The 24,869-nt window shown below is 37.4% G+C and overlaps 1 protein-coding gene across 1 annotated transcript in view; it reads right to left on the reverse strand.

The window, feature by feature from the left end:
* The window catches only part of LOC107664819 (forkhead box protein N3-like), a 46,122-nt gene that overhangs the window by 3,399 nt on the left and 17,854 nt on the right, over nucleotides 1–24,869 (reverse strand). Inside the window, exons 2-4 of the mRNA XM_016455491.1 lie at nucleotides 12,591–13,141; nucleotides 6,561–6,709; nucleotides 2,477–2,535 (exon numbers count right to left, since the gene is read on the reverse strand). Of these exons, the coding sequence (XP_016310977.1) occupies nucleotides 2,477–2,535; nucleotides 6,561–6,709; nucleotides 12,591–13,127 (745 nt within the window). The 5' untranslated portion in view covers nucleotides 13,128–13,141. The remainder of the gene's footprint in view (nucleotides 1–2,476; nucleotides 2,536–6,560; nucleotides 6,710–12,590; nucleotides 13,142–24,869) is intronic.

Here is a 24,869-nt window from a genome sequence, read left to right on the forward strand (position 1 = left end):
TTTCCAGCGCTGGAGAGAACTCAAGGAGCGGAAGGCCTTCGATCGGACGCCGAGGTTGCTTTGTTTCTTCTCGATAGGTGAGTAACACCATGTCTACAAGCGCCGCAACAGCCAAAGTCTGTCTAGTACACTGGACGCGAAAGCGACCATTGAAAATCATTTTAAATTTGTGTCAATACATCATGAATAGAACGCAACAGCAGTTTTCTGTCGGGGATTTGTCATGCCGCACCGCATCCAGTAGACCATAGATATGTATATATATCTATGGTGTAGACAGCATCACTGATTATAATGAGTTCTATAGTATTTTGTCACGCCGCGCCGCGCCACTCGTGTCCGGTGTAGACACAACATTGGCTACCAGAAATCGCTTACCCCACCTTTAAGCTATCTTATGGGACCGTTGGAATTGTGCTGATGCCCTCTAGTGGTTCCTGGTGCCCTGGTTGAGAACCACTGCCCTAAAAGATCTGAAGAACATCACCCCGAGAAAGATCTTGCCCACCTCACAGGAAAAATTCACCTGAAAATGAAAATCCTGTCATACGTTCCTCAAACAAAGCTATTGTATGGCTTTAGAAGACTTAAAGTGTAGTATGTAAGTCATATGAATTACTTTCTGAAGGTGCTTTTTGCCACCTTTCTGCATGGAAAAGAGCAGCGCGAACATTCTGCTAAACATCTCAAAGGAAAAAAGTCATTTGTATTTGGAACAACATGAAGGTGAGTGAAAAGTAGGATGGATACATTATAAACTATTTCACTATAAATATTAACTGACATTATGTTCGCTCAACTGATTTGTTGAAAGGTCAATAATAGTATTCAATCCACCGCTACTGGTTTCACAGCAGGCAGAAAAATGGAAAGTGATTCTCCAGTGAATCCCCTGAGAGTTAAATGATGACAGAAGTTTCATTTTTGAGTGAACTATCGCTTTAAGGGACACGGCAAAAAGACACTAGCCTTCACAGGTGTCCAGCCACTCACAAACTGTAAGCTAGTAGCAAGCTTAAGTGAAGCGGCCTTGAGCTAAGACTGTCCGGTCGAGCAGTTGACACACACACACACTGAGCTCTTTGCTTTTATGTAGACAGCCATCAAGACATTCACATCACTCAAATGCCAATAGCCCTGCTCAGACACTTTTCACAGGCAGCTCTGCCTCCATTATTCCATTATCAAGAGCAGACGAGGAGGAGAGGGGAGCCACTACAGACAGATAATGTATCCATTTCCTTCCATTTAAGCTGCTTGCAGAGGAGTGGAAAGAGAGCACCCTGATTGGAATCGAATGGACATTTAAATGGCCGCGACACCAACAGGGAGCGAAAGAGAGAGAGACAAACAGATGGACTGAAAGAGAGAGATGAAGGAGCAGTTGTGGGAAATGAAAGAATCAGTGGTAAAAAAAAAAAAAAAAAAAAAATGCAGCTATTTGTGTGATAAAGAGGGTTTTTTATAAATCAAAGTCAAGGATCTCTTGCAAGGTGCTTTTACAGGGCGCATGAAAATCACTTGACGGGCACAGTTTTCTTTCCTGTTCTGACATATTTCATATTAAAACTGGAAGTTTGAGTGGGACTTATTGGAGAACTCATCACATTTTAAAAAAATATTTTTACATGGCTAATAAGCTAAAAGGCTACGCTGCAAACATGATTTTTATTTGCTGGATGGTGACAGGTGGTATTAGGAGGTGGGTTATTTTATTGTAATTATTTGATTGGACAAAAATCTGTGTAGTACAGGATGAGTCATCAATATTTTTGTTCTGTTTTCTTGTAAGAGTACTTACATTAAGTGCTTTTTATTTTTATTTATTTTATTTATTTGAAAGAAATTAACATTTATTCAGCAAGGATGCATTAAATTGATCAAAAATGACAGTAAAGACATGTCCATATATTTTTTAAATTTCTATTTCAAATAAATGTTGTTCTTTTGAACATTCTATTCATTAAAAATCCTAACAAAATGCATCATGGTTTCCACAAAAATAAGCAGCACAAATGATTTCCAAACTGAAAATAATGAATGTTTCATGAGCAACAAATCAGCATATTAGAATGATGTTTGAAGGATCATGTGACACTGAAGACTGGAGTAATGATACTGAAAATTCAGCTTTAATATCACAGGAATAAATTGCATTTTAAAATATACTAAAATAGAAAACGTATGTAAAATATATTACTGTTTTTCTTGTATTTTTGATCAACTAAATGCTGCCTTGATGAGCATAAGACTTAAAAAATAAATAAATAAATAAATAAAAATAAAAAATTTAAAAATCATACTGACCCCAAACTTTTGAATGGTAGTGTATATTCACTATAGGCTAATTTATCAACAGCGAGGAGTACATGGTTTCAAAGCTAATAAACTGATTAAAACCCACAAACATTTTGATTATAATGGAGTCTTTAAGAAATAGATTAGAAGAAATGACAAAAAAACATAGGGCTTTTACCTTGTAAGAGCACTCCTCCATTCTTTCTGAAGAGTGGACTTCCTGGCCATAGTGGAGGACTGAGGGTTATAAACACAGAGCGAGAATGAGAGAGAAAATCGAGATACTGTGAAGAGCATTGAGTGATAAAATCACATAATGAAAAAAAAACTTTTGTTTTATGAACTTCTGAAATCCTAGTCAGAGTCAGATAAAAGCAGGGGAGGAAGTATATGAGATATGATGGTGTGGAATGCAAACTGGAGACTGAGAGGTTGAGCAAGAATCTAATTGAACTAGTACAGACTTTCTGGCGAGGCTTGGAAATCCCATTATTTACCATGATTACTCATTATAGACTGTCCAAAGCAATGGATCCAAATGGCTTGTTCTTCCAATAACAATCGATATTATCCTTTAACTTAGATTGACTCACTCTTTTAGTCCTGAAATCAGATCCTCAAACTCACCATGAGCATCACTTTTTTAAGTGATAGGAACAGCTGGGGGTGTTGAGATTCACAGATGAGCAGACTGACATCACATTTATCTTATCTCATTATCCTAATGTTGTAAAATTTATCCCACTGTCATAAAATGTAAAATTTTTGAATTGAGTATGAGCAATTCTAATTGCATAATAAATGCATTAGATGTATACAACATACAATACATTATTAAAAAAATAAAAATACTTTGAGTAAAGCATTGCCACTCTTTAGAACACACATTAAATTCGGCATGAAATGACAATTCACCCAATCTTATTTCTAAATGCATGTTATTGATCTTATTTTAAACAATCGATGCACAGGTTTAACTGTCACCGTCCCACCTGTGGGACGCTTGGCACTCTTTTTTTTGTTGTCCTTTTTCTCTATCAAATCTTTTAGTAATTATCATAAATCATATATCATTTGAAAGCTTAGAAGCCCAAGATTCATCCTGTGAAAACCATTTTGAAATCGCACATTGCGTTACCATGGAAATGGAACTAGCATAACTTTTTGATACTTTAATTCTTTAAAAAAATTTGCGATAATCTGCTGATTTTCTTCTTTAAATAGAGACCAACCTTATATCTGTATTCCAAAGTGTTCATAAATTACAACAATTTAAGTTTGGATATGCCTATTTTAAGAAATGGGGGGTGACAGTTAAGGGGTTAATCAGGGGTTCAAGTGCATAGCGCTGAAACCCTATTGTAATTGTTAGAATGGCCAAGGATCAGCAATCTCCACGTAAAACTGTTTGGGCAAACCAAACCGTAAGTCATAGAGACTTGAAACTTGAAGGGACGGTAGTACTCACATCATCTACAACGTCACCAAGGCTCACCCCAATCGGCCTGACAGGGCCGCTACAGCGGTCAAAAGTATGAAATCTCTCATAACTCCTAAACCGTTAATCACAGGCTCAATCCTTGTTGGAATCCTTGGCTCATGCCGGACAAAATGCGAAATTTTCGGGTATTTTGGATTTTTTGAGAGCCTTACTTTTGGGAACTAATCCTAGAATTTTCGCCCGATCGGAACCAAACCAGAGCAGAAAGATTCTCCAGAGAGTGAATATCAATAATTATCACAAAAAAAAAAACAGCTGAACTTTCAACTCACCATCGCAAAGGGACGCCAAAATGTTCGAAAGGGACCGGGCTGCTTTTACTAAAATGCTTATAACTGTTGAACGGAATGAGATATCTTCATCAGACTCAGAACACATATGTAAGAGCTGAATCTTAGGTCACATGAAAAGAATTGTGGAGCTTGGCTACTTTGTGGCACTATAAGAGGGAAAAAACAAAAATAGCTATAACTACGCAACCCTTTGTCCTATCAACATGAAAATTGGTATGCACAGTATTGGACCAAAATGCCACAAGCGTCTATAAGGACATTTGCATATCTCAAAAAACATGGCAGCCATAGGCCAAGAAGTTTGAGCACCTATTAGACAAGGTTAATGGAGGTCGATCGTAACAAAACTTAGTGGGTCTGTTTGACTCACAGCCCTAAAGGTCTGTGAGAAATTTTAAAGAAATTGGCCACTGCGGGGGCGATATCGCATTTTTCCAGGACGTAAATGATTGTATATTTTGTGTGGTTTTTCACACATACATGGAGAAAAAGATCAGAGATGGAGATCGAAACACAGCAGACACTATAACAGTCATAATAGTTAAAAATCTTATTTCTATCGTAAAATTACCTGATCTGCCAAAAATGCTTCTTTGCTAAAAAAATGTGTAATGTCTTATATATGTAATTATATTGCCGGACTTCTCCAATCATTTTGTCAGCTTAAACCCCACCTCTTTCTTACAATTGACTGCAAGCTCGCAATTAGATCTGCCTCCATCCAATTCGCAACTACCCAATCCATTTTACACGGATATAGTTCACAATATTGAAGAAAGAATCTGTTGCTACTTATGTTACATCACAGCTTTTATGAAATAAACCATCTAAACTAGCTTGGACCATGTAAAACTATTTAAGCTATCATATTTCCACAATGTAAAAAAAAAAATCCATCCTATTTCAACTGAAACACTTTACTTCAGTTGCTGCCTTTATTTTTTAAGTATAATCAACTGGTTGTACAAGTCATTTCAACTTAAATTACATTAAACCAACTTGAAAAAAATCTAATTGCTCAACTTATTTTGATGAGTTAAAGTAATGTAAAAGCATAAGCTGCCATAACTTTTTTTACAGCAACAGAGAATACATTTGGAGTATCAGGTTTAATGGATAGGTGGATGGATGGGGCATTTATATAGCGATTTACAATCATATGAGGGGATCTCTCCTCAACCACCACTAGTGTGCAGCATCCACTTGGATGATGCGACGGCAGCCACAGCACAACGGCACCAGTGCGCTCACCACACACCAGCTACAGGTGGAGAGGAGAGAGAGTCATAGAGCCAATCAAGTGGATGGGGATTATTAGGAGGCCATGATTGACCAGGACCAGTGGAGGGAATTTGGCCAGGACACCGGGGATACACCTCTACTCTTTATAAGAAGTGCCATGGGATTTTCAATGACCACAGAGAGTCAGGACCTCGGTTTAACATCTCTTCCGAACGACGGTGCTTTTTACAATATAGTGTCCCCATCACTACACTGGGGCGTTAGGAGCCACACAGACCACAGGGTGAGCACCCCCTGCTGGTCTCACTAACACCTCTTCCAGCAGCAACTTATGGCGCTTTTCCACTGCGTGGTACGACTCGACTCGGCACGGCTCAGCTCAGTTTGCGTTTCCACTGCAGTTTAGTGCCGCTTTAGAGTGGGCTGGATTATTCACATGGAAAAAGCAAGGAAAAAGCAAGAAAATAGGCACCCGACATCTTCTGTTGCTATGGAGTTTAGTGTTGCTAAGCCTATAATCTATTTCTTAGCACTAACTGTCTGTCCTATCTCTGTTTTTTTTTTCTTCTTTTGCCAGACAAATAGCTTTGTGCTACTGTTCCACCTGTCTTATGCATGTGTTGCCATGGAGGTACTCTGGTCGTCACAGCAACAGCAGAGGAGAAGAAACGACTCAGGAAGGGCAAGCGCGTGCTGTTTCTTTACATCCCACAGATTCCCCAGAGGACCATGTCCAGTTGCTGACAGAGTGTTCAAGAATGAGTGAGGAACTGACCCAAACCCTCACACACTGGACCTATGTGTTCTTCACAGGAAGGTCATAAGAGAGGCCACCAAAGAAAGGCTTGTATGTGATCTTTCTTCCCTTCGGGCTTCCTATCTTTCTCTTTCTTAAAGATAAAGAGAAGATTTGTTTAATCCAAAGCTCTTTTACGGTCAAAATTATTCATGCCATGGTAAAGTTAACGTCCTCTCAGTCACATTTTGTTATTCCACACTAAGACAGGTTTTTGTACTCATGCTCCTTTATTTAGAAACGGAAAAGTCTGGACTAGGATTTTCAGGGCCACACAAAATGGAAAGTGTGAATGAAAGTACCAGAAGAAAACAAAATGACGAACAGGAAAAAAAGCAATAGCTGGTAGGTGCAGAGGAAAAGAAAAGAGAGGAAAAAGAAATGGATGGCCAAAAAAGAAAAAAACCTGAGTGATAAATTGAGGCGTTACCTGTGGTATTGCTGAGGAGAGGCAGACGGGGAGGTAGAAGGTTTTGGAAGCCGAGGGGAATACGGATGATATGGAGTCTTCTTCAGCGCCTGAATCAGATTGTGTCTGTAGTCAGGATCAATAGACCAGAGAGAACCCTTTCCTATGCTCTGAAACACAAAAAAGACAAAGTACTGTCATGATACATCTTTAATCTTTCGATATCTTTATCAAGATTAACAATATTACGAGATACTTTATAGCAAGGGTGGGCCACTCTGACACTCTAGATCCACTTTCCAGCAGCGTTTAGCTCCAACCCTAATCAAACACACCAAAGCAATCCAATCAAGGTCTTCATGATTTCTAGAAAACTATAGGCAGATGAGTTTGATCTGGGTTGGAGCCAAGGACCACCCCTAGAGTGAAGTGGACCTCAACTTGTCAGTGTTGTGGAGTAACTAGTTACATGTAACGGAATTACGTAAATTAATTACAAAAAAGTAACTGTAATCCATTACAGTTACTGAGGAAAAATCATGTTTAATTGAATTACAGTTACCTATGAAAATGTCAACGATTAGGCCTACAAAGGGGGTTACATCTCAATATTTTCTGCAAAAAGCTAGGATATGTTGAATAATATTAATTTGTTGCTTTGCCTGTTTTTGATGTGCACAATGGCTCCTGCCATTTAATGGCTGTTCAGTAAAGCGATGCTATTCTGAAACTTTTGATTGGTTCTCGTTTGCAGTGCACCACGTCTCTCAATTACATCTATCCAAATTGCCACTGAAATCTCACATAAAAAAATCTCACTGAAAACACATAGCCTAAGAAAGAAGCAGCACAAAGCACTGTATAGATCCTTGCACACTGAGTTCACAGAAATTGGTGGTCTTCTTTTTAATATGTGGCTCTAGTATCTCTAGCAAAGCATCGTCATCCTGAAGTAAACTTTGAATCGCCCGTGATAATCCTACTGCTCTTTAATAATGAAGGGGGACTCTCCTTCCTCTCTATATCTCAGGATTGGATGGACCCAATATTTCCTTTTTTTTCTTTTCAAGAAGCGAGAGGACAACAAAATCATCCTCACTGCTTGAAGACTCCATTTAGTACTGTTTTGCCAATTTTTTTCGCAACAGATTAATTAATACGCATTGGACTCAGTGTGCAACAAATTTTTAGGATGACGAATATGAAAAAACACAGGAAAATTTCGGACTCGGTGTGCAAGGAGCTTTACTTGCAAGGTGGGCTAAAATGGAATTGGTACTAAAGTCTTAAAGAGCCCTACTCTAAAAGCAGATTTGAAATAGACTCACTTTAGCCTGATGCTCTCAAGAACCTTCATAGTTTGTTTTGAAATAAACTGTACATTATCACTGAGTACATTTTTGCAAAGTATTGAGAAAAAGTGGGGAGGAGGATTAGACTTAGCACTCGAGACCCTCGTTGTCTAGTGAATACAGAGGCACCTTTAAAACTGCCTCAACAGGCAACACTGGCATATATTTTTAGATCAAAGAAGCCGTTCTCCACCTAATTAAGCTGTCTGCCCTCCATCGGGGGCTTCCAGTGCCACATTTCACTTTACCAAAAAACACAACTCACACAAGGCATGAAATTCAACCCGTGCCGCTTTGATCTCGGCTTTCGAATTTAGCACAAAAATAAGTGAGACGGGATGATGAAAGCACACTGATATTATCGTAGTTACAGAACAGACGCTATAGCAATGATCAGCAGTGTTTACCGACACACTACATAAGACAATTAAGGGAAAGGTTTGATTAGACGGGCCAACAAGCTGGCAATTGCCAAAAGGTTGGGGGAAGCAACTTTATTTCATGTATCTATGTGTGTGTTTGTGTTTTTCACACTGCTGGAGGAGCCACTGGCCCAGCGTGCCGTTTCCACCAGGGGTGCAGGGTAATTCAAATACACTCCCCATGACTTCATTCATAACTTCCCCCACCAGTCTTCCATCTGCCCTCAATTAGCTATCAACAGGCCTGCAAAACAACATCACAGACTGACGTACATCATTCACCAGCACGGCATCCGGGTACGGCTCCAGCTCACCTGCCTGCCAGAGCCGCACGACCCCTCTCTATAGGAGACAGAGGAGGAGCAGACATGCACCTGTGGTTTCACTGGTCTCCAAGGCAACAAGTAGAAGAGAGGGATGGTTGGAGGGTTTGGCACGAGTATCTCAGTCTACATGGAGACAATGATGGCGCTTTAAAACCAGCCCAGACCCATGTGCTAATCTTTCCCAACCGTGGTAAATGAGGAAAGCAGATCTCTGCCACAGACTCTACGCTCAGAGAGCCAGAATACATGATTGCCTATGTTTAAAAGAGAGGGTTTCTACTCATGGCTTATAAAGTATACACACATTTTCACGAATGTTAAAGGGGTCAAATCATGGAAAACTGGATTTTCCATTTTTGGAAAGTAAGCTGCAATAATGGCTTCTTCAGAAATCCTCATGGTTCTATTGACACAACCTCATTTAGACATGACACCCTATATATTATATTAATGCTTATTCAGTATTTAGGTCAACCCTAGTATGAAGTACACCTGCACAAAGAGAGTGGTCAAAGTTTATCTGGTTAGAAGTTAGTCCCTCCTGCAACCATCACTGTAAGAAAATGTACCGTAAAAAATATGGTAGCAACATTTTAGTTTTTTACAGATTTAACTAAATTTACATTTAAAAACCGTATTTCATTAACTGATATAAATGTTAATACACCAACCTACTGAAGTATTGAAATCTGTTTTGTACCATTGTAATACACTGATAACCAACAAAAGCAGGTGGTGAAAAGAAAGTCACATGATGAACCAAAGCCCATCACAAGCAGCTTTTAAATACTAAGATATATAGAAGGTGCACAGTGTCATTCACACAAACACTAAACAACATCATGGTAACACACATGAAACTGAAATAATGCAATGGACATTAATTTAACAACATTAGATGTAACATACAACTCTAATGTACACAACTGATAAGAAAAAAACTAAGAAATAGTTACAAGAAAAAATCAAATGTGAAATGCAAAGCAGGGAATTCTGGGAATGTCAATTTACGTTTTTTCACTGTAACGTATACGTTCTTTTTCCACTTTCATAAACTGTATATTACCGTAAAATTACATGTAATGTCCAATACAGTTTTTCACTGTATATAGTAGGGGAATTTACCGTTAAGCAATTAATAGATTTTTACTGTAGCATTTTTACGGTTACAATCGTTAAAATCACAGTCTTTTTTTTTTTTTTACAGTGCACAACATCTGGACCTGAAAAGCATCTCCATCTACAGTGATTCAAAGGTTGCCACGTATTCTTACAAAATAGAAAACAGCAAATTACTCATTACATGATAGTAGATGTTTTTGACAAACTCTTTAAAAGTATGTAATGGACAGTCGCCACTTTAAGGATTTGGGACTGTCTGTGTGCATTATTTTTGTGCCATCAACCAAACAGCGTTCTTGCAACACAATTTTGCAGCTTTCGGAGTGTTTAGCCACATGGCTTTTACAGCTCACGTGATTGGCTTAAAAAAACCTGGAAGAAGAATGACTTTACATGAGCCTGCTTTGGAGGGTTGTGTGCCAGCTAAACTGAGACGATTGGGAACATTAACAAAATGTTTTCTCCAAGCATCATGGACACCCCTGGGTTAATAATTATAACATTTGCATACAGAATACTTAAAGGTACAGAAACAAAAAACAGGCTGCTTAATTAAAAGTGTCAGACAGAAGGTAAAAACGGTCATGTAAATTAGATTTTGGCTTAAGCAACCTTGACTAACATTATAAGTGGACTTCAGGGGGAAAAAAAGTGTAAATTATGATTCCTTTAAAACACAGACACAGAGCACTGAAAATTGCATATGTTTAGTACTCAAGCAAAAAATGAAGTGCGGACACATTTGTTATCTTTAACCAGTGGTGTTTGGCTGGATCTTTGACGACTGAGACTTGTAAGAAAGCTGGGACTGATCTATCTCAGCATTCAGTGTCTAAACATCTGCTATTGAGTAACACACTGTGAATCATTATACTTAGTCTGCTGTTAAACCACTGGTTTGCCCTTCTCCTTCACACACCCTTCTGAAGTGTGTGAGATTTAATACCATTTTTAAACAAATCAAAAGAGGCTATTAATGATTTAAGTATATTGAGAGACCAACATATCTTTTAAGTAAAAAATCTTGACAAAAAAAGAAAAAACATTTCCCCGTTTCAATCAGAGTGGAAAATGAAACTAAATTAAACACATACATTCAAATTTAATTCAGTTAATTCCCTACTTATCACAACCCATATATATATATCCCAGCCTATGTTGCCTATATATAACAGTCTACATTAGAAGGGTTGTATGTCAATTTCAGTAGATTAGTTTGGTCTTCTGCCAGAGATTTACTTTATTTTGTACTCTGTGAAACGTGATACAACTGGTCAAGCAACCTGAACTTTACCCATCAAAACAGATCACTGTGCTTCATGCCACTTCTCTGAAATGCTCCCACATTTTACCCACACACACATATACAGATCTACTCACACACATAGCAACGCAGCCAATCAGTTTCGCTGTTGCTACAGAAACAGCATGCTTTTCATGTCAACTACAGCTAGGTTGCTATGGGAATACATATACATGGAAAACTCTTTTGGTCGTAGTTAAGAACCAAATGACAGGATGACGGCTAGGACAGGTACAAACACACTCTTACAGGCACACACATACATAATAATACAAACACACTCTGCCAGAGCAAACGGTGCTATTTGTTAATCTTTTCATCTGTTTTGATGTCAATGTACGATTTTAACGTTATTTGTCATATCTAAACAAAAAAAGTTTTGATTTATTCATTTTGATTATAGTCACGCATTGATTACAGTTGTACTATATTTTGATTATAATCATGGACTTGTTTACATATCCACAGCCCACATTCATAAAATCTCTTGGAAACAAACCATAATAATAAGCCTTTGTTGACTTAGAACTCATTTGTCATAAATTCATCTTGGACTTTGATTTAAGGTTAATACTGCTTTAATAGGTCAATGACAAGCTGCTCGTTTGTACTGTCCTATTTATTCATTTATTTAAAAATATTCTAAAATGCAATTCATACATAGAGAGACATTTAACGTCTGTATAAAATTTCATTTTTGTTTATTTTATTTTGTCTATTCTGTCTATTATTGTTAATTTTTTATTTTTTTTTTGTGGGGGACAATGTGAAAAAATCTTAAGTAGTTTGGCATAACCTCTTATTACCACCTAGAGAATAAAAAATATTTTAACAATACTGCTTCACTGCTATTAATATTTGAAAAACTTTTGTCTGCAAAGTCAATCATAGAAAAGACCCCTGCAGACCCTAACGACTGTGCGAAATATCATATAATTTGACCTTTTTATGACAGGTTTGGTTGTAAAAATGTCATGTGCTAATGATATTTATAAATGAATAATTCATTAATTTGTTTTTATTCATAATTGAATCATTAAATTTACATTTATATTAAAAATATATTTAAAAACTTGGAAATAATTATTTAGATGATGTGTTCCAATTTTCCAATGTGCAAGGAAAATGTTATTAGCATAGCACAACTAAAAATAATTTAATTGAAACAGTTACTGAAACTGGTATAAAAATTGTCAAATTCATATGACAACTTCATGAATACAAATAGTACATTTCGAAGAAGTTGGCAAATGTGTTTTAAAATGTGTTTTTTTTTCTTTATTATGAACCCAATTGGCCCAATAATGAAGGTAAAAGCTAAGTTTTCATAACTCCTAGACTGTAAATGGAAAGGAAAAGCATTCAAGAACATGTGAACGCCTCTGGGTTAAGTATTTAAAAGCCATCAGGATGATGAACTATTGATGGAAAATCACTCAGGAAGATGAAAGTGTGCGTTCCAATAAAACAAGCGGCTCTGTTACATCTTGATCCTCAGTTAACCTCAGAGAAACACAAGCCCTCACCTGACTGCGATCCTTATCCACCTTCTTGAAGCATTTGTTTAGCGACAGATTATGACGCACTGAATTCTTCCAGCCAGTGGGGGCGCTGGCGAAGTAGGGGAAGTGCTCCAGTATCCAGCCATAGATGTCTTTGACAGGAAGTCGCTTGGAGGGAGCGTCCTCTATTGCCATGAAGATGAGGCAGCTGAAGGAGTAGGGCGGTTTGTGGCTGGGACCCGTGGACAGGTGGTAGGGTGGCTCGCTGGGCTCAGGGGAGGACGACGGCGAGGAAGAGGGCTCGCGGCCACCGTTAGCGTCCTGCAGGGGGCTGACGCTGCGCAGGCCCGAGTGGCCCAGGCTGGTCAGAAGATCCGTGCTCTCGTGCAGCCAGCTGAGGCTGGTCAGCTCCTCGTCCTCGGCCCGGCTGAGGGAGGCAGACAGGGCCAGAGAGAGGTCAGCTGCCTCGGTGTCCTGGTAGAGCTGACTCAGACCCCGCGCCACGCTCCCGCTGCTGGGGCCCTCGGCCTTCTTCCCTGGGGGCATGACCACTGGACCCATGCAGCCCTCGGCTCCTGCAGAGACACGAGAAAACACAACACTGTGAAGTGATTGATGGTTTTTATGGGGAAAAAATTGAAAAGGCTTAATTGGAGCTCTTATATAGTTTGCATCTGTGGACAAGCAGTTCACACACAATTGCAATTTTTGTAATAAAAACTGTGATTTAAAATGAGTTAAAGGTCTGTTTGTTTTGTTTTGGTTATGTTTGTGCTTGTTTGTAGGGCTGCACAATTCGGCCTTTTTTTATTTTTGTATTATATATCAATATGACTATAATAATAATAATAACTAACTAAAACTATTAAACAAAATAAGAAATTACGACTGCAATATTTCACTATAAAATAGAGCTATTTAAAAATATATATATAATTAAAATAATTTAAAACTGCATTTAAATAGGACCCAGGTTTTATATAGATTATATATCAATTTAAGTCAATAATAATGTTAAAAAGTTAGATTTTTTTTAATTATTATTTCACAGTAAACTAAAATATTTAAGTATTTAAAATGACGTATTTAAGAAAAATAGAATTATAATTATTATTATTCTTAAATAAAATATTAAACAAAATATTAAATATTAATTGGAAATAAAATAATAGTATTTAACAACAATAATATTTATAGAAGTCAATTACTTTCTTTTCAATTGTTAAATCCTCAAGCTATTTCCTGTCAGGAAACTGCAAGAAGCTCTTAAAGCTCCTCTTTTTTAACAACTGTTTATAAGGAGCTTCTCATCACAAGTTTGTGAGGCATTTACTCTGAGAGTCGCTATGAGAGACAGAAAACACAGATCATAAGCTGCTCATGCTCATGTGTTTTACTATGAAAAATGCAGCAAATATATCCACTTAAACAAATCACAGTCTTTGCGATTTGATAACTGCACAAAGTCATATCGTAATTTTGGTTTTATAAAAAATAAGCCTCCAGTACTACAGTAAACATGAACTAAAATAAAAGTTTGTCTGGTTTGCAGGATCAACAAATACATGAGGCTAAAATCACTGCATGTTAAGTTAATCTCTTATATTTGTAGATATTTGTTCCCATGAAACAAATGTGTACTCTGTGAACTCCCAAAGAGAAATGAGACTGAAAAATCAGCATGAGAACGGGAATCCACTTCCATTATTTCAGAGGTGAGATCAGCAAACAGGAAAAAGAAGACAGAGTTGAGACGCTCTCAACAAATGCATTTTACAAATGCAGTTTATTCAAGCTTAAGCTACTCAAATTCAAAATTCATAGTATATTAGTTTCAATGGAGAAGCTTTATAGAGTTGACAAACTACTTCAGCTAAACTCACCAGTCAAATTAGCAGCATTTATGAACATTTGTTTGTAACTGAGCACAGGCATTAGACTTTTAGGTCTCCAGAGGAGATGAATAACAACTTGAATCCTGTCTGTTCAATTCAAAGGCTTCAGAAGAATTGAAATATGGCATACAAGTCATATGGGCTACTGTTTTTTGTTGTTGTTGTTGTTGTTTTAGGACCTTGGCAGTACAAATGAGCATTCACTTTCCTTCTATGGAAAACGGATGTTCATTCATTCTGTGTTCCACAGATGAAAGGAATGATATGGGGTTAGAATGAAATGAGGGTGAGTAAATGATAATACAGTTTAAAGTGATATAAACAACATTGCTTTAAAGTGTTAAGAATATTGTATTTTATAAATAAATAAATACATAAATCACTCCCCTTTAACTTTTCTACCAAAGTTTAATTGCTGGGTTAGAATTATAAGCCAAAGCAAGTTAAAGCATTAAGTGAACTTGATCCAATCACTCAAAAAAAAGAAGAAAATCAAGTTCAGAATCCTGGATACTCAAAAGATGGTGAAGAAAGTCATTGTGACGAGTTAAATGGAAACAAAGATAAGGCAACTCTGTTTCAGAGTAAAAAAGAAAACATAACTGTGAGATAAAAGAAACAGGCTAAGCCCGCAATTGTGCAGTTTATAGTCACATTGTGAGTTATAAAGTCATTGTGTGAAACACAATTGCACTTAAATATAAAGTTGCAATTAGGAGAAACAGTCACAACTGTGAGTTGATTTCTCACAATTATGGGAAATAAAGTCACATCCATGAGATATAAACTCACAATTGCGAGAAATAAAATATCTGACTTAATTTCCCATAATTATAAGAAGTTGTGAGATGCAAAGCCACAATCACCTTTCTTTTCAGGCTTCCAAACAAAAATGATATAACAATGATGCAACCTTTTTTATAATGGAAAATCTGATCCATTCTCTTGCAGCAGCGTGTTTGTGTGTGTGTGTGTGTGTGTGTGTTTGTTTGAAGTTTCAGGGCGGGAAGGTTAGCAGGAGGTTGGATTTTAGTGGAAGTAATCCTGGCGCTATCGGAAGATGCTTAAAATCTAAATACGAACTTATCACACACTGCCCAAGTCACAGTAGGAAATCCAGTTAATCTCTCCCTACAGTGTTACCCATCACTTTTAACTCGCTCTCTGACACCCATGCCAACATGTATCCACACACAATTATACATACGCCGCGCGTGCATGTCGAGCGACGTGCCAGGGGCAGCACCCCCTGATAAGGCGAATCAATCAGTCAATAACAGCATATGCAACTGAGCGCTCCTTGGAAAATGCACAGTCACGCCTCAGGGCTACTTTTGACACTCGTGCTCACATGTCAAAGCAGCAGCTCTCTTCACTCGCACTGATTGACAGCTGACAGCTAGCGCTGCATGACGAATACAGCATCTGTATCCACGGCAACGGAACGAGAATATTATCCAGCCTCCCAATCTGGAGCAGAGATTCCCTGGGGTCAGTCGAGGCATGGCTGCGTTTATAAGGCAGATTATACAAATGTGGACGGTCGTAAACATAGCGAACTGACACATCAAACATCAAGGGTAACAATGTGAGGTTGTTTTCTAGGAACATATAAACGCACATATATACACCCGATATGCAGGTTTGCTTTTTGTGTATCTGTGGTGGCGCTGCCACAAAACATTACATCTGACAGAAAAGGGCCAGCTAATTTTATTGTTGCTATGACAACAAACTACTCGAACAGGGTACCGTTGGGGCTGCCAGTGAACTTCCCTTACACTCAAGAATCAATTACATTTTACCGTTCACAAACAGAAAGTTTGCAACCGGTTTTGCTTAAGCTCTTGAGGAGCGCTTTGAAATGAGGGGAATTCAGCAAGATATTTCAGGTGAGAGTTGTGACAAATGACCAAAGAGATCTGAAAACTGGAAACTGCAAACAACAGCTCGCCCGACTGCCCATTAGCGCCTCAAATCTAACAGATATTTCAGCTCAGTACAAAAGAGACACTGCAAGCTTGACCGCTTTAGTTACAACAAATGTACAAAAAGTACCATGGTATTATTATGATGTTCTTTGATGTACCTTGGATAACTATGGATATACTATGGCATACAAATATTATAACTATGGATTAAATTAAAATCAAATTTAATTTATTCATTTAAGCTTTCGCCTTTTGCCTACTGGCATAGTTGCAAATAAAAAAGTAAATTTTTGACTTTTGATTTATTTAGTTTTTATTTAGTTTTATTTTACTTCACAAAGGGAACAATGGCCATTACACCAATCAAAAAAGATGAATTTTGTAATATGATGCAGCTAGCATTAAAAAAACATCACTGACCAGGCTGAAATCAATATATTATTACACACACACACACACACACACACACACACACACACACACACACACAGTTATGCTTATAAGTTTACATACCCTTTGCAGAATATGCAAATATGTTAATAATTTTAACAAAATAAGAGAGCTCATGAAAAGTGCATGGTTTTTTTTATTTAGTACTGTCCTGAATAAGCAATTTCTCATAACAGATGTTTATATATACTCCACAAGAAAAAATAATAACTGAACTTATAAAAATGACCCCGTTCAAACGTTTAATGAATCTTAATACTTTGTGTTGTTTCCTGGATGATCCACGATGTATCCATATGTATGTATATATATGTATGTATGTATGTATGTATATATGTATATGTATGTATATGTATGTATATATATGTATATATATATGTATTTATATATATATATATATATATATTCACACACACACACACACACATATATAATTTTGTTTGACTTTTTTTGTACACCTGTTAGACCTTACACTAATTCTTAACAAAAACTAAACCAAAAAAAATACTACACAAAACAAAGCAAACAGAGGTGGTAAATATGACCAAAATATTATATCATATCTTTTTTCATGATAATATAAATTTTTGCTTTAAATAAGGTTTTTATGATATTAAAATATTTGATACCATTGAAATTTCAAAATTCTTCATCAATGTTGGTATCACAAAAAACGAAAAAATAACAAAGAAATGAAATAGACCTACGTAAAAAATTTCTAGCAATAGAAATAATAAATACTACCTAAATTGTATGTCATGTAAAAAAAAAAAAAAAAAAAAAAAAACTGAATAGTCTGACAGTAAGTTCCCCTCAGACATGCATTCATATAAACTCCTACCCCTAAATGAATTGCGATTTGTTTAGCATCTCAACCGATTTGAATCGTCACATATTTGAATCGATTTTCAACCAGCTCGCAGTTAATCGTTACATCCCAATTGTTTAACATTAATGACACAGATGGCAGCAGGTTTATTAGACTGCTGTCACTTTAAGACCAAATAAACAGACCTAATAAATTGATACACGTTTTCTTTCTCAACTATTTAGGTTCACTTAAGACACAAACGAGACGAGAAGCGGCTGTATGTGCACAGGTTTCATGTGCGTGCACTCAAACCATCTCAATGCGAGCATATACCAAAATATTTGCTGCTTATTGTAAAAAGGGTAAACAAAACCATAAAATCAAAGGAAAAAAAAACATCAAAGTGATTTACCAGACAAAAGGGGACAAAAGACTTTTCCTATAGATGAAAACACCATGAGACATAAAAATTATTTGTTTAATGCGTTGCAAATGGCAACCACAAATGATATGCGATCAATTACAACCAAAGCAAACAAAAGCAAATGTCTCAATGGACTCAAGTTCATTCAAAATATTTAAATTCCACAAAACCTGCTAAACAAATCCTTCAACAATAAAACACCTTCACGTAACCATGAGGTGTATCTCGCTTAAGAGATTTCAGTTCTGGTACATAGAGTGCAAATAATAGACCTTTGTCTCGATGTCAACACCAGCATTGAGAGAGATGGGAGATTCCCCCTCCTTTCCAGCACTGAAAAAAAGACTTGTTTAGTTTTCATTTCCTCAGTTCCCATGACAACAGTGTTAGGGCACACCAGGGCATGTACATACAGCCAACCAATCAGCCAAGCGCAGATCAAAGTATATGGTCCATCCTTTCAGCCAGCCACATCAGAAAAGTCCATAAGCAATGGCAGCAAGGTGAAGGTTCATTGTCCAAAGGGGCCGGAGCGCAGAGTGCTCCCCGCGGGGGTCACGACGCAATAGACTCGGTGCGAGAACTTGCTCCGTTCCGAATGAACCGCCACTACCCACCGGCTCTTACCGTTGGAAGAGTTACAGCGCTCATTTGCTTTATTCCCCTGCTTCCTCGCTCTCGTCTGATCTGAGCTTAGTGAAGGTGACCTGAGCGCTCTCAGCCCGATGGTCTGCGAGTGAAGTTTGGTGCAGAGAGCAGACCTCTACTCTCAGAAGTCAGGCTTAAAACAGCGCTGGCCCCGGGCCCCTGCATTCACAGCATATACTGGCAGCATGCTAAGAGACGCTTTTGCAGAGGGTCCCCTCTCTTTCTCACTTGGTTTTTCTCTCGATTACACAGTCTCTGCTTTTGACCTGAACAGTAACTGATGGGAGAGGAGTAATCGGGGAAAGAGCAGGGAAGGCAGAAAGACTCCCCTCTTTGCTTTTATATCCGGTATGACAGTATCTACACAATACATAATTTCATCGTTATAACAAAGCATGCGTTAGGGTTGAGCCGATAGACGATGCCATCGTCCATCGCCGATGGCTATATAATTGGGTAATTATCCTGTATATAAATTGCGGGCATCAGGGAGCCGACATTGAAATCACTTATGAATGCGCGTTTGCTTTTTTACTTTCACTTTCGAGATTCGCGATCACATGTAGCCTACTCTACTATGGAGTGGCACTAATTAACACACATTTCACAATGTTAGATGTTTGTCAGTGGTACTCAGGATCTGCAAATCATTCGCCATCGTCCTCAGTCATCTCTCCTTACTCTGTTTATGTGGTAAGTGAAATTTTATTTACTGTAATGTAATAGGCAACCGTTACACCGTGTCTACACCATAGACTGTATAGGTCTACACCAGACGCGACAGTTGTCGTGTCACACCACGCCGTGCCGCATCAGCTAAAGTCGGTCTACACTGGACGCGACAAAACGACCGTTAAAAATCATTTGAAATTTGTGTCAGCATGTCATAAATAGAACGCGGCAGCAGTTTACTATCGGGTATTTGTCATGTCGCCGCATCCAGTGTAGACAGCATCACTGATTATAATGAGTTCTATACACTGATCTATATAATGAATCTCAATTATAGATCAGTGGTTCTATAGTATTTTGCTGCACCACTCGCCTCCGGGGTAGGCACTGTGTTTTCCGTGCCTTATAAGGATTCACGCTTAATCAGGATTATCCAGTCCTTAATTAAGGGTGGTTCAGTACCAACCCATTTATTTATAATTAATTTTCTCCCTAACATCAGTAAAGTTTTAAAGATATCTGAGTATTCCAAACTAGAGGAGGGCAATACACCCAGCAAGCACATGAGTGGGGATGCTGTAACCTTCTGTTTACATATTATAGATAGTTTATCACAAACACCATTCCAAAAATCAACAACCAAAGGGCATTCCCAGAGACAATGGAAGAATTTTCCAATACTATTATTGCATGGATATGCTGGGCTGTAGTGCAAAAGGGGTGAGTAATTCCTGGTAGTTTATTAACCAAATACATAAGATATATTACTTGGTATAGGGTAGTACATTATATAAATATTTATTGAGTCTTTTATGCTCACTAAGCCTGCATTTATTTGGTCAAAAATACAGAAAAAAAAAACAGTAATATTATGAAAATGTATCACAATTTAAAATAACTGTTTTCCATTTTAATATATTTTACAATGTAATTTATTCATGTGATGCAAAGCCGAATTTTCAGCATCAATACTCCAGTCTTCAGTGTCACATGATCATTCAGAAATCATGCTCAATCGTGCTCAAGAAATATTTATCATCATCAATATTGAAAACAGTTTCAACAACTGCTTCATATTTTTATGTAAACAGTGATGAATTATTCAGGATTCTTTGATGAATAGAAAGTTAAAAAGAACAATTTATTTGAAACATTACAAATGTCACTGTTGATCAGTTTAATGCATCCTTGCTGATTAAATTAAATTATCTGACCTCAAATTTTTGAACATTTTCATATATACAATTATATAAATATAGATGTTAAAATTTAATTAAATTTAAAAATCCTTGGAACAGCATATATAAAAAATACTCCTAGTCAAAAAATCCAACCACACAGTTCCTATTGACTCGTCACTCAGTTTGTAAAAACATTTTTTTTCCCCGACATGTAAAAGTTAAATTGTGAAGCTTTTATTTTGCTTCAAGCCGTTACATTAATTATTTAGCAAAAACAGCAAATTATCTAAACTGTCATTTTGATGTGCACTTTTTTAGGTGTTTGAACTTCTGATTGTGCTGAAACTGCACTTTTTACATTACACTCCTGATTTAAAATGGATATAATTTGCTAGATTTACATGATTATGACAAGAATTGAAAGACCGTATACTGTGCACAGACAAGTGAATGTATTACACTAGTCTCCTATAATAAACTCCACTTTGAAAACAGTGCGATAACTGTATATTTTTAATGTTTATTTCCAGTGCTGCACAACTGCCCCATACGTCAATTCTAGGTTCATTACGGTTTATTTTTAGAAACCGAGGCACATGTGGAAACGATTTTCAGCTGTAAACATCAGAAGGCCACAGATGCCGTCGATAGAGTTGTTATTAAACCTGAAATATTCCCTTAAAGGTCCACCCAAAGGTCAATGAAAGGACATTCAAAGTGTCCATTCATTCAAGTCTTAAAAGTGTTTACAGAAACTTTCCCCTCCCAGTCTGAAGTCTGGAGTCGAGGTGGTTCAAAATCACAACCGCAAAGGCTTCATCCCGGTGGCATCGCCACTTATCTCCAGCAAACAGGAGAATGGGCCGCTCGCCATCAGCCTGAAGTTGGTTCCTGCAGGTAACACCAATGACTAGCAATCCAGCATTGTTACTCAACTCTTTCCTGGCCCTTGACCATCAGGAGAGAGAGGAAAAAAGAACATCCTTATTAGCAGCATTTCAAAGTCAACGTGTCCTCCAGCGTATGCTGTTTGACAGGCCCTGCCAGGGTAACGTGACTGAGGGATGATGGTACCATGATTAGACAGAAGCTCTAGGGAGCAGCCGCACATCCACGGATCTGAGCACAAAGGACAGGAGGAGGAGTGGAAGAGGAAGATGAGACGGGGACAGTCCAGCGCCAGATACATATTCATCAAACGTGCCCTTTGTGATCTGTCGAACGCGAGACACCACACACTTCTGCTGTTCATCAAACTCGGCCGCCTCCGTGAGACCACCGCAGTCCCCGGCGTCCTTGCCGTGTCAGTTTGTTCAAACAATCACGTTCACATCCTTCAGCAGTTTCAGTCCACTTCCTAGTCCACTTCCTACACTGGCCAGGGACTGGACTTTTTAAACGCTACAGCGAGGATAAATAATAAATGAAACAGATGCTATCAGAAGGATATTGGTCATGGTGTGTTATACAGTGATGTTGCTGTTGATCACACCAGCTGTTTTGATGCACAACCTTGTAATCGGGTCACAGGTGGGTCGATAACGTGATGCTGATTTTTTTGTCCTGTCTATTAATTCATTAAATAAAAATTACAATTCACACAAAAATGCGATAAAGCTGTCCTGATGTCATAGTGAAAAAAGCATTATTAAAAGAACACATTTTTAAAAATATTTTAACAAAACTGGTTCACTGCTTAGTAATAATTGAAAATCAAAGTCATGTGGTGGGACAAACAGGAAATGACATCATAGAGAGGACTGCTGCATAACCGTGTGTCAATAAGGTCAATATTAATTATATAGTCATTACATTTGTAAATACCTTTTTACTTAAGAAAATTACAAATATATAATGAAAACAACACAATACAATAAAACCATAGGCTATAACAATCATTAGGGTGCGTTGACTCAAGTATTTAATGTTATAGGGAAAGTATGTTCTTTAGTATTGCACAATATTATTGCATTTCAAATAACCGTTTTCTATTTTAATATATCGTAAAATGAAGATTAGAGTATTGATCCTGAAAATTCAGCTTTGCATCACAGGAATAAATTACAGTGTCACATGACCCTTCAGAAATCAATTTAATATGCTGATTTGGTAACAACAATTATCATTAATAATAATTCCTATTTTTATCAATGCATCATCAGTAATTAAAACATATTCAATGATAAAATAATGATTAAGATGTTTACACTCGTGTTTTCAAGGTGTAAGGAAATATGTAACGTTTTACTCTGTTACACCACATGACATTTTTAGAGTCATTGAATTGAAACTTGTTTTAGAAAATGGTATAAAAGTATTTCAAAACCAAACCAATATAAATACAAAAACGAAATTTCTAAGAAATTGAAATACATTGATTTTTAAAAGAGTTTTCCTTTTTTTAATCACATAAACATCAGCATCTTTATGTTTAGTGGATCAAGGGCAAGGTCCTTGCTAATGCCTGAACTTTTGTTCAATAATATACAGATTCACATCACAAAGAATTAAAAGTGTGAAGAGACAAAGTCCATGGCCGGTACGCAGCCCTTTTGACTTAATTCCATGATTCTTTCAGAATTCCCAAAATTCATTAAAACCCTTGTGCTCTGGTAACAGACATGATGATAAATAGACTCAGATGTTGAGTGCGTGAGCTGCACACTTTGGTGAATACCTGATTCCTCAGAGCATATTCAGAGCATGAGTCAGCATCTCAGCTCCACGCGTCCAGCTCAGCTCCTGCTCTTCACGAGGGCCCCTCACATAATAGTCTTAATCATCACGATAAGAGGACAAAAGAGGAGCTTTCCTCAATGACAGCTTCTCGAGAATAATTGACCCTTTATTGTGCCCAAGAATAAAAGTTCAGCGCTGGGATCAAGACCAAGGAGGACTATAATACCTGCAGAAACTATCCATTAGCATTCCCATTTACCTCAATGGTAGTCACTCAGGCAAAGCAGCATGTGATTTGAAATCTGCCATATAATTTTGAATGGCCGTCAATAGAAAAAGATGCCTCTATAATGGAATCGTTTCAGCACTTGCTTTAATCTTCAGCTGGTTGATGCTAAGTCAGTGAACTTTGAACCTTGAGTGTGACCCTTGAACCATCAGCATTGTCCAGGGGGACTGAATTAAGTGCAGTGCAAGTTATTTTAGCTGAAAACATCTGCAGCATCTAGGGATTCACTAAAATTTGTCACCAGTTAAAATTAAAAATAGCAGAAGATATAACATACAATAAGATTTCTGATTGTTGCCTGAAAAAGCCAGAAGTTCCCATAGAAGCAAAACCAGATTATTCCCCTGCCTCAGACAGACTGAGTATTGTTTACTGAATCTCCACTCCAAATACAAGTACACACACACAAAGCTAAAATCTGCCTATAAACTACGTTCTTACTGTTGCTAGTTACCTGTTTTTTGAGGTCATCTTGGAGCGACTTCTCTGACTAGCTGCTGATGATTTGTCAACACTCTAAAAGCACTTTCTTGTAAGTCAGTAAAGAAATAAGCACACAAGTAGACCAATTCATTATTCATTATATGCATTAAACAGTCAGTGTGGACCTCTCCATATAAGCGCTAGTAACATTTCAGACAGGAGAAACTAGACCCGCAGCGCACTCATGACCGTCACAGCTGTTCATTCAGACCCGATCAGAAGCCCGTTCTCAGATGACCAGCGCTATGAATGGAGCGACCACAGCCTCGGCAGAAAGGACTATTAAGGTATGAACATCACGCTGCTAAGCAGCAGCAGTAGGGCTGGGAGACATAGCTAAAAAAAATGATCAACTATATAATGTTTCATATCGTTCAGTATCGATAATTATTGTATAGCTAAAAAAAATGATCAACTATATAATGTTTCATATCGTTCAGTATCGATAATTATTGACATTTTTTTACAACCTTTTTTAAAACAAAAAGCAATAGAAATGTTTTTTTTAATTGAACCACTGTATTTATAATTAACAATTTATTGAGACAAACAATAAATATTTTTTGTTTTAGCAATCAAACACAATAAAAATTAAACAAATATCTAATTTCTAATGTTTTATATGCAGATGAAATAGGTCTTTATTGTATAGGTCTAATTGTCTCCCGAGGCCACAGGAGGGCGCAATGAGCAAAATAATGCAGCGCATTTAAATAGTCAACGCAAGGAAGTAACTATAAAAACGTGCATTACGTCTAAATTAACAAATAAAAATCAAATATAATTTTGTAAATTGCATAAACAATTATGAACAAAACAGCATCATGTATTTATGCATTG

This window comes from Sinocyclocheilus anshuiensis, unplaced genomic scaffold, assembly GCF_001515605.1.
Source record: "Sinocyclocheilus anshuiensis isolate Anshui unplaced genomic scaffold, SAMN03320099.WGS_v1.1 scaffold135, whole genome shotgun sequence".
NCBI lineage: Eukaryota > Metazoa > Chordata > Actinopteri > Cypriniformes > Cyprinidae > Sinocyclocheilus > Sinocyclocheilus anshuiensis.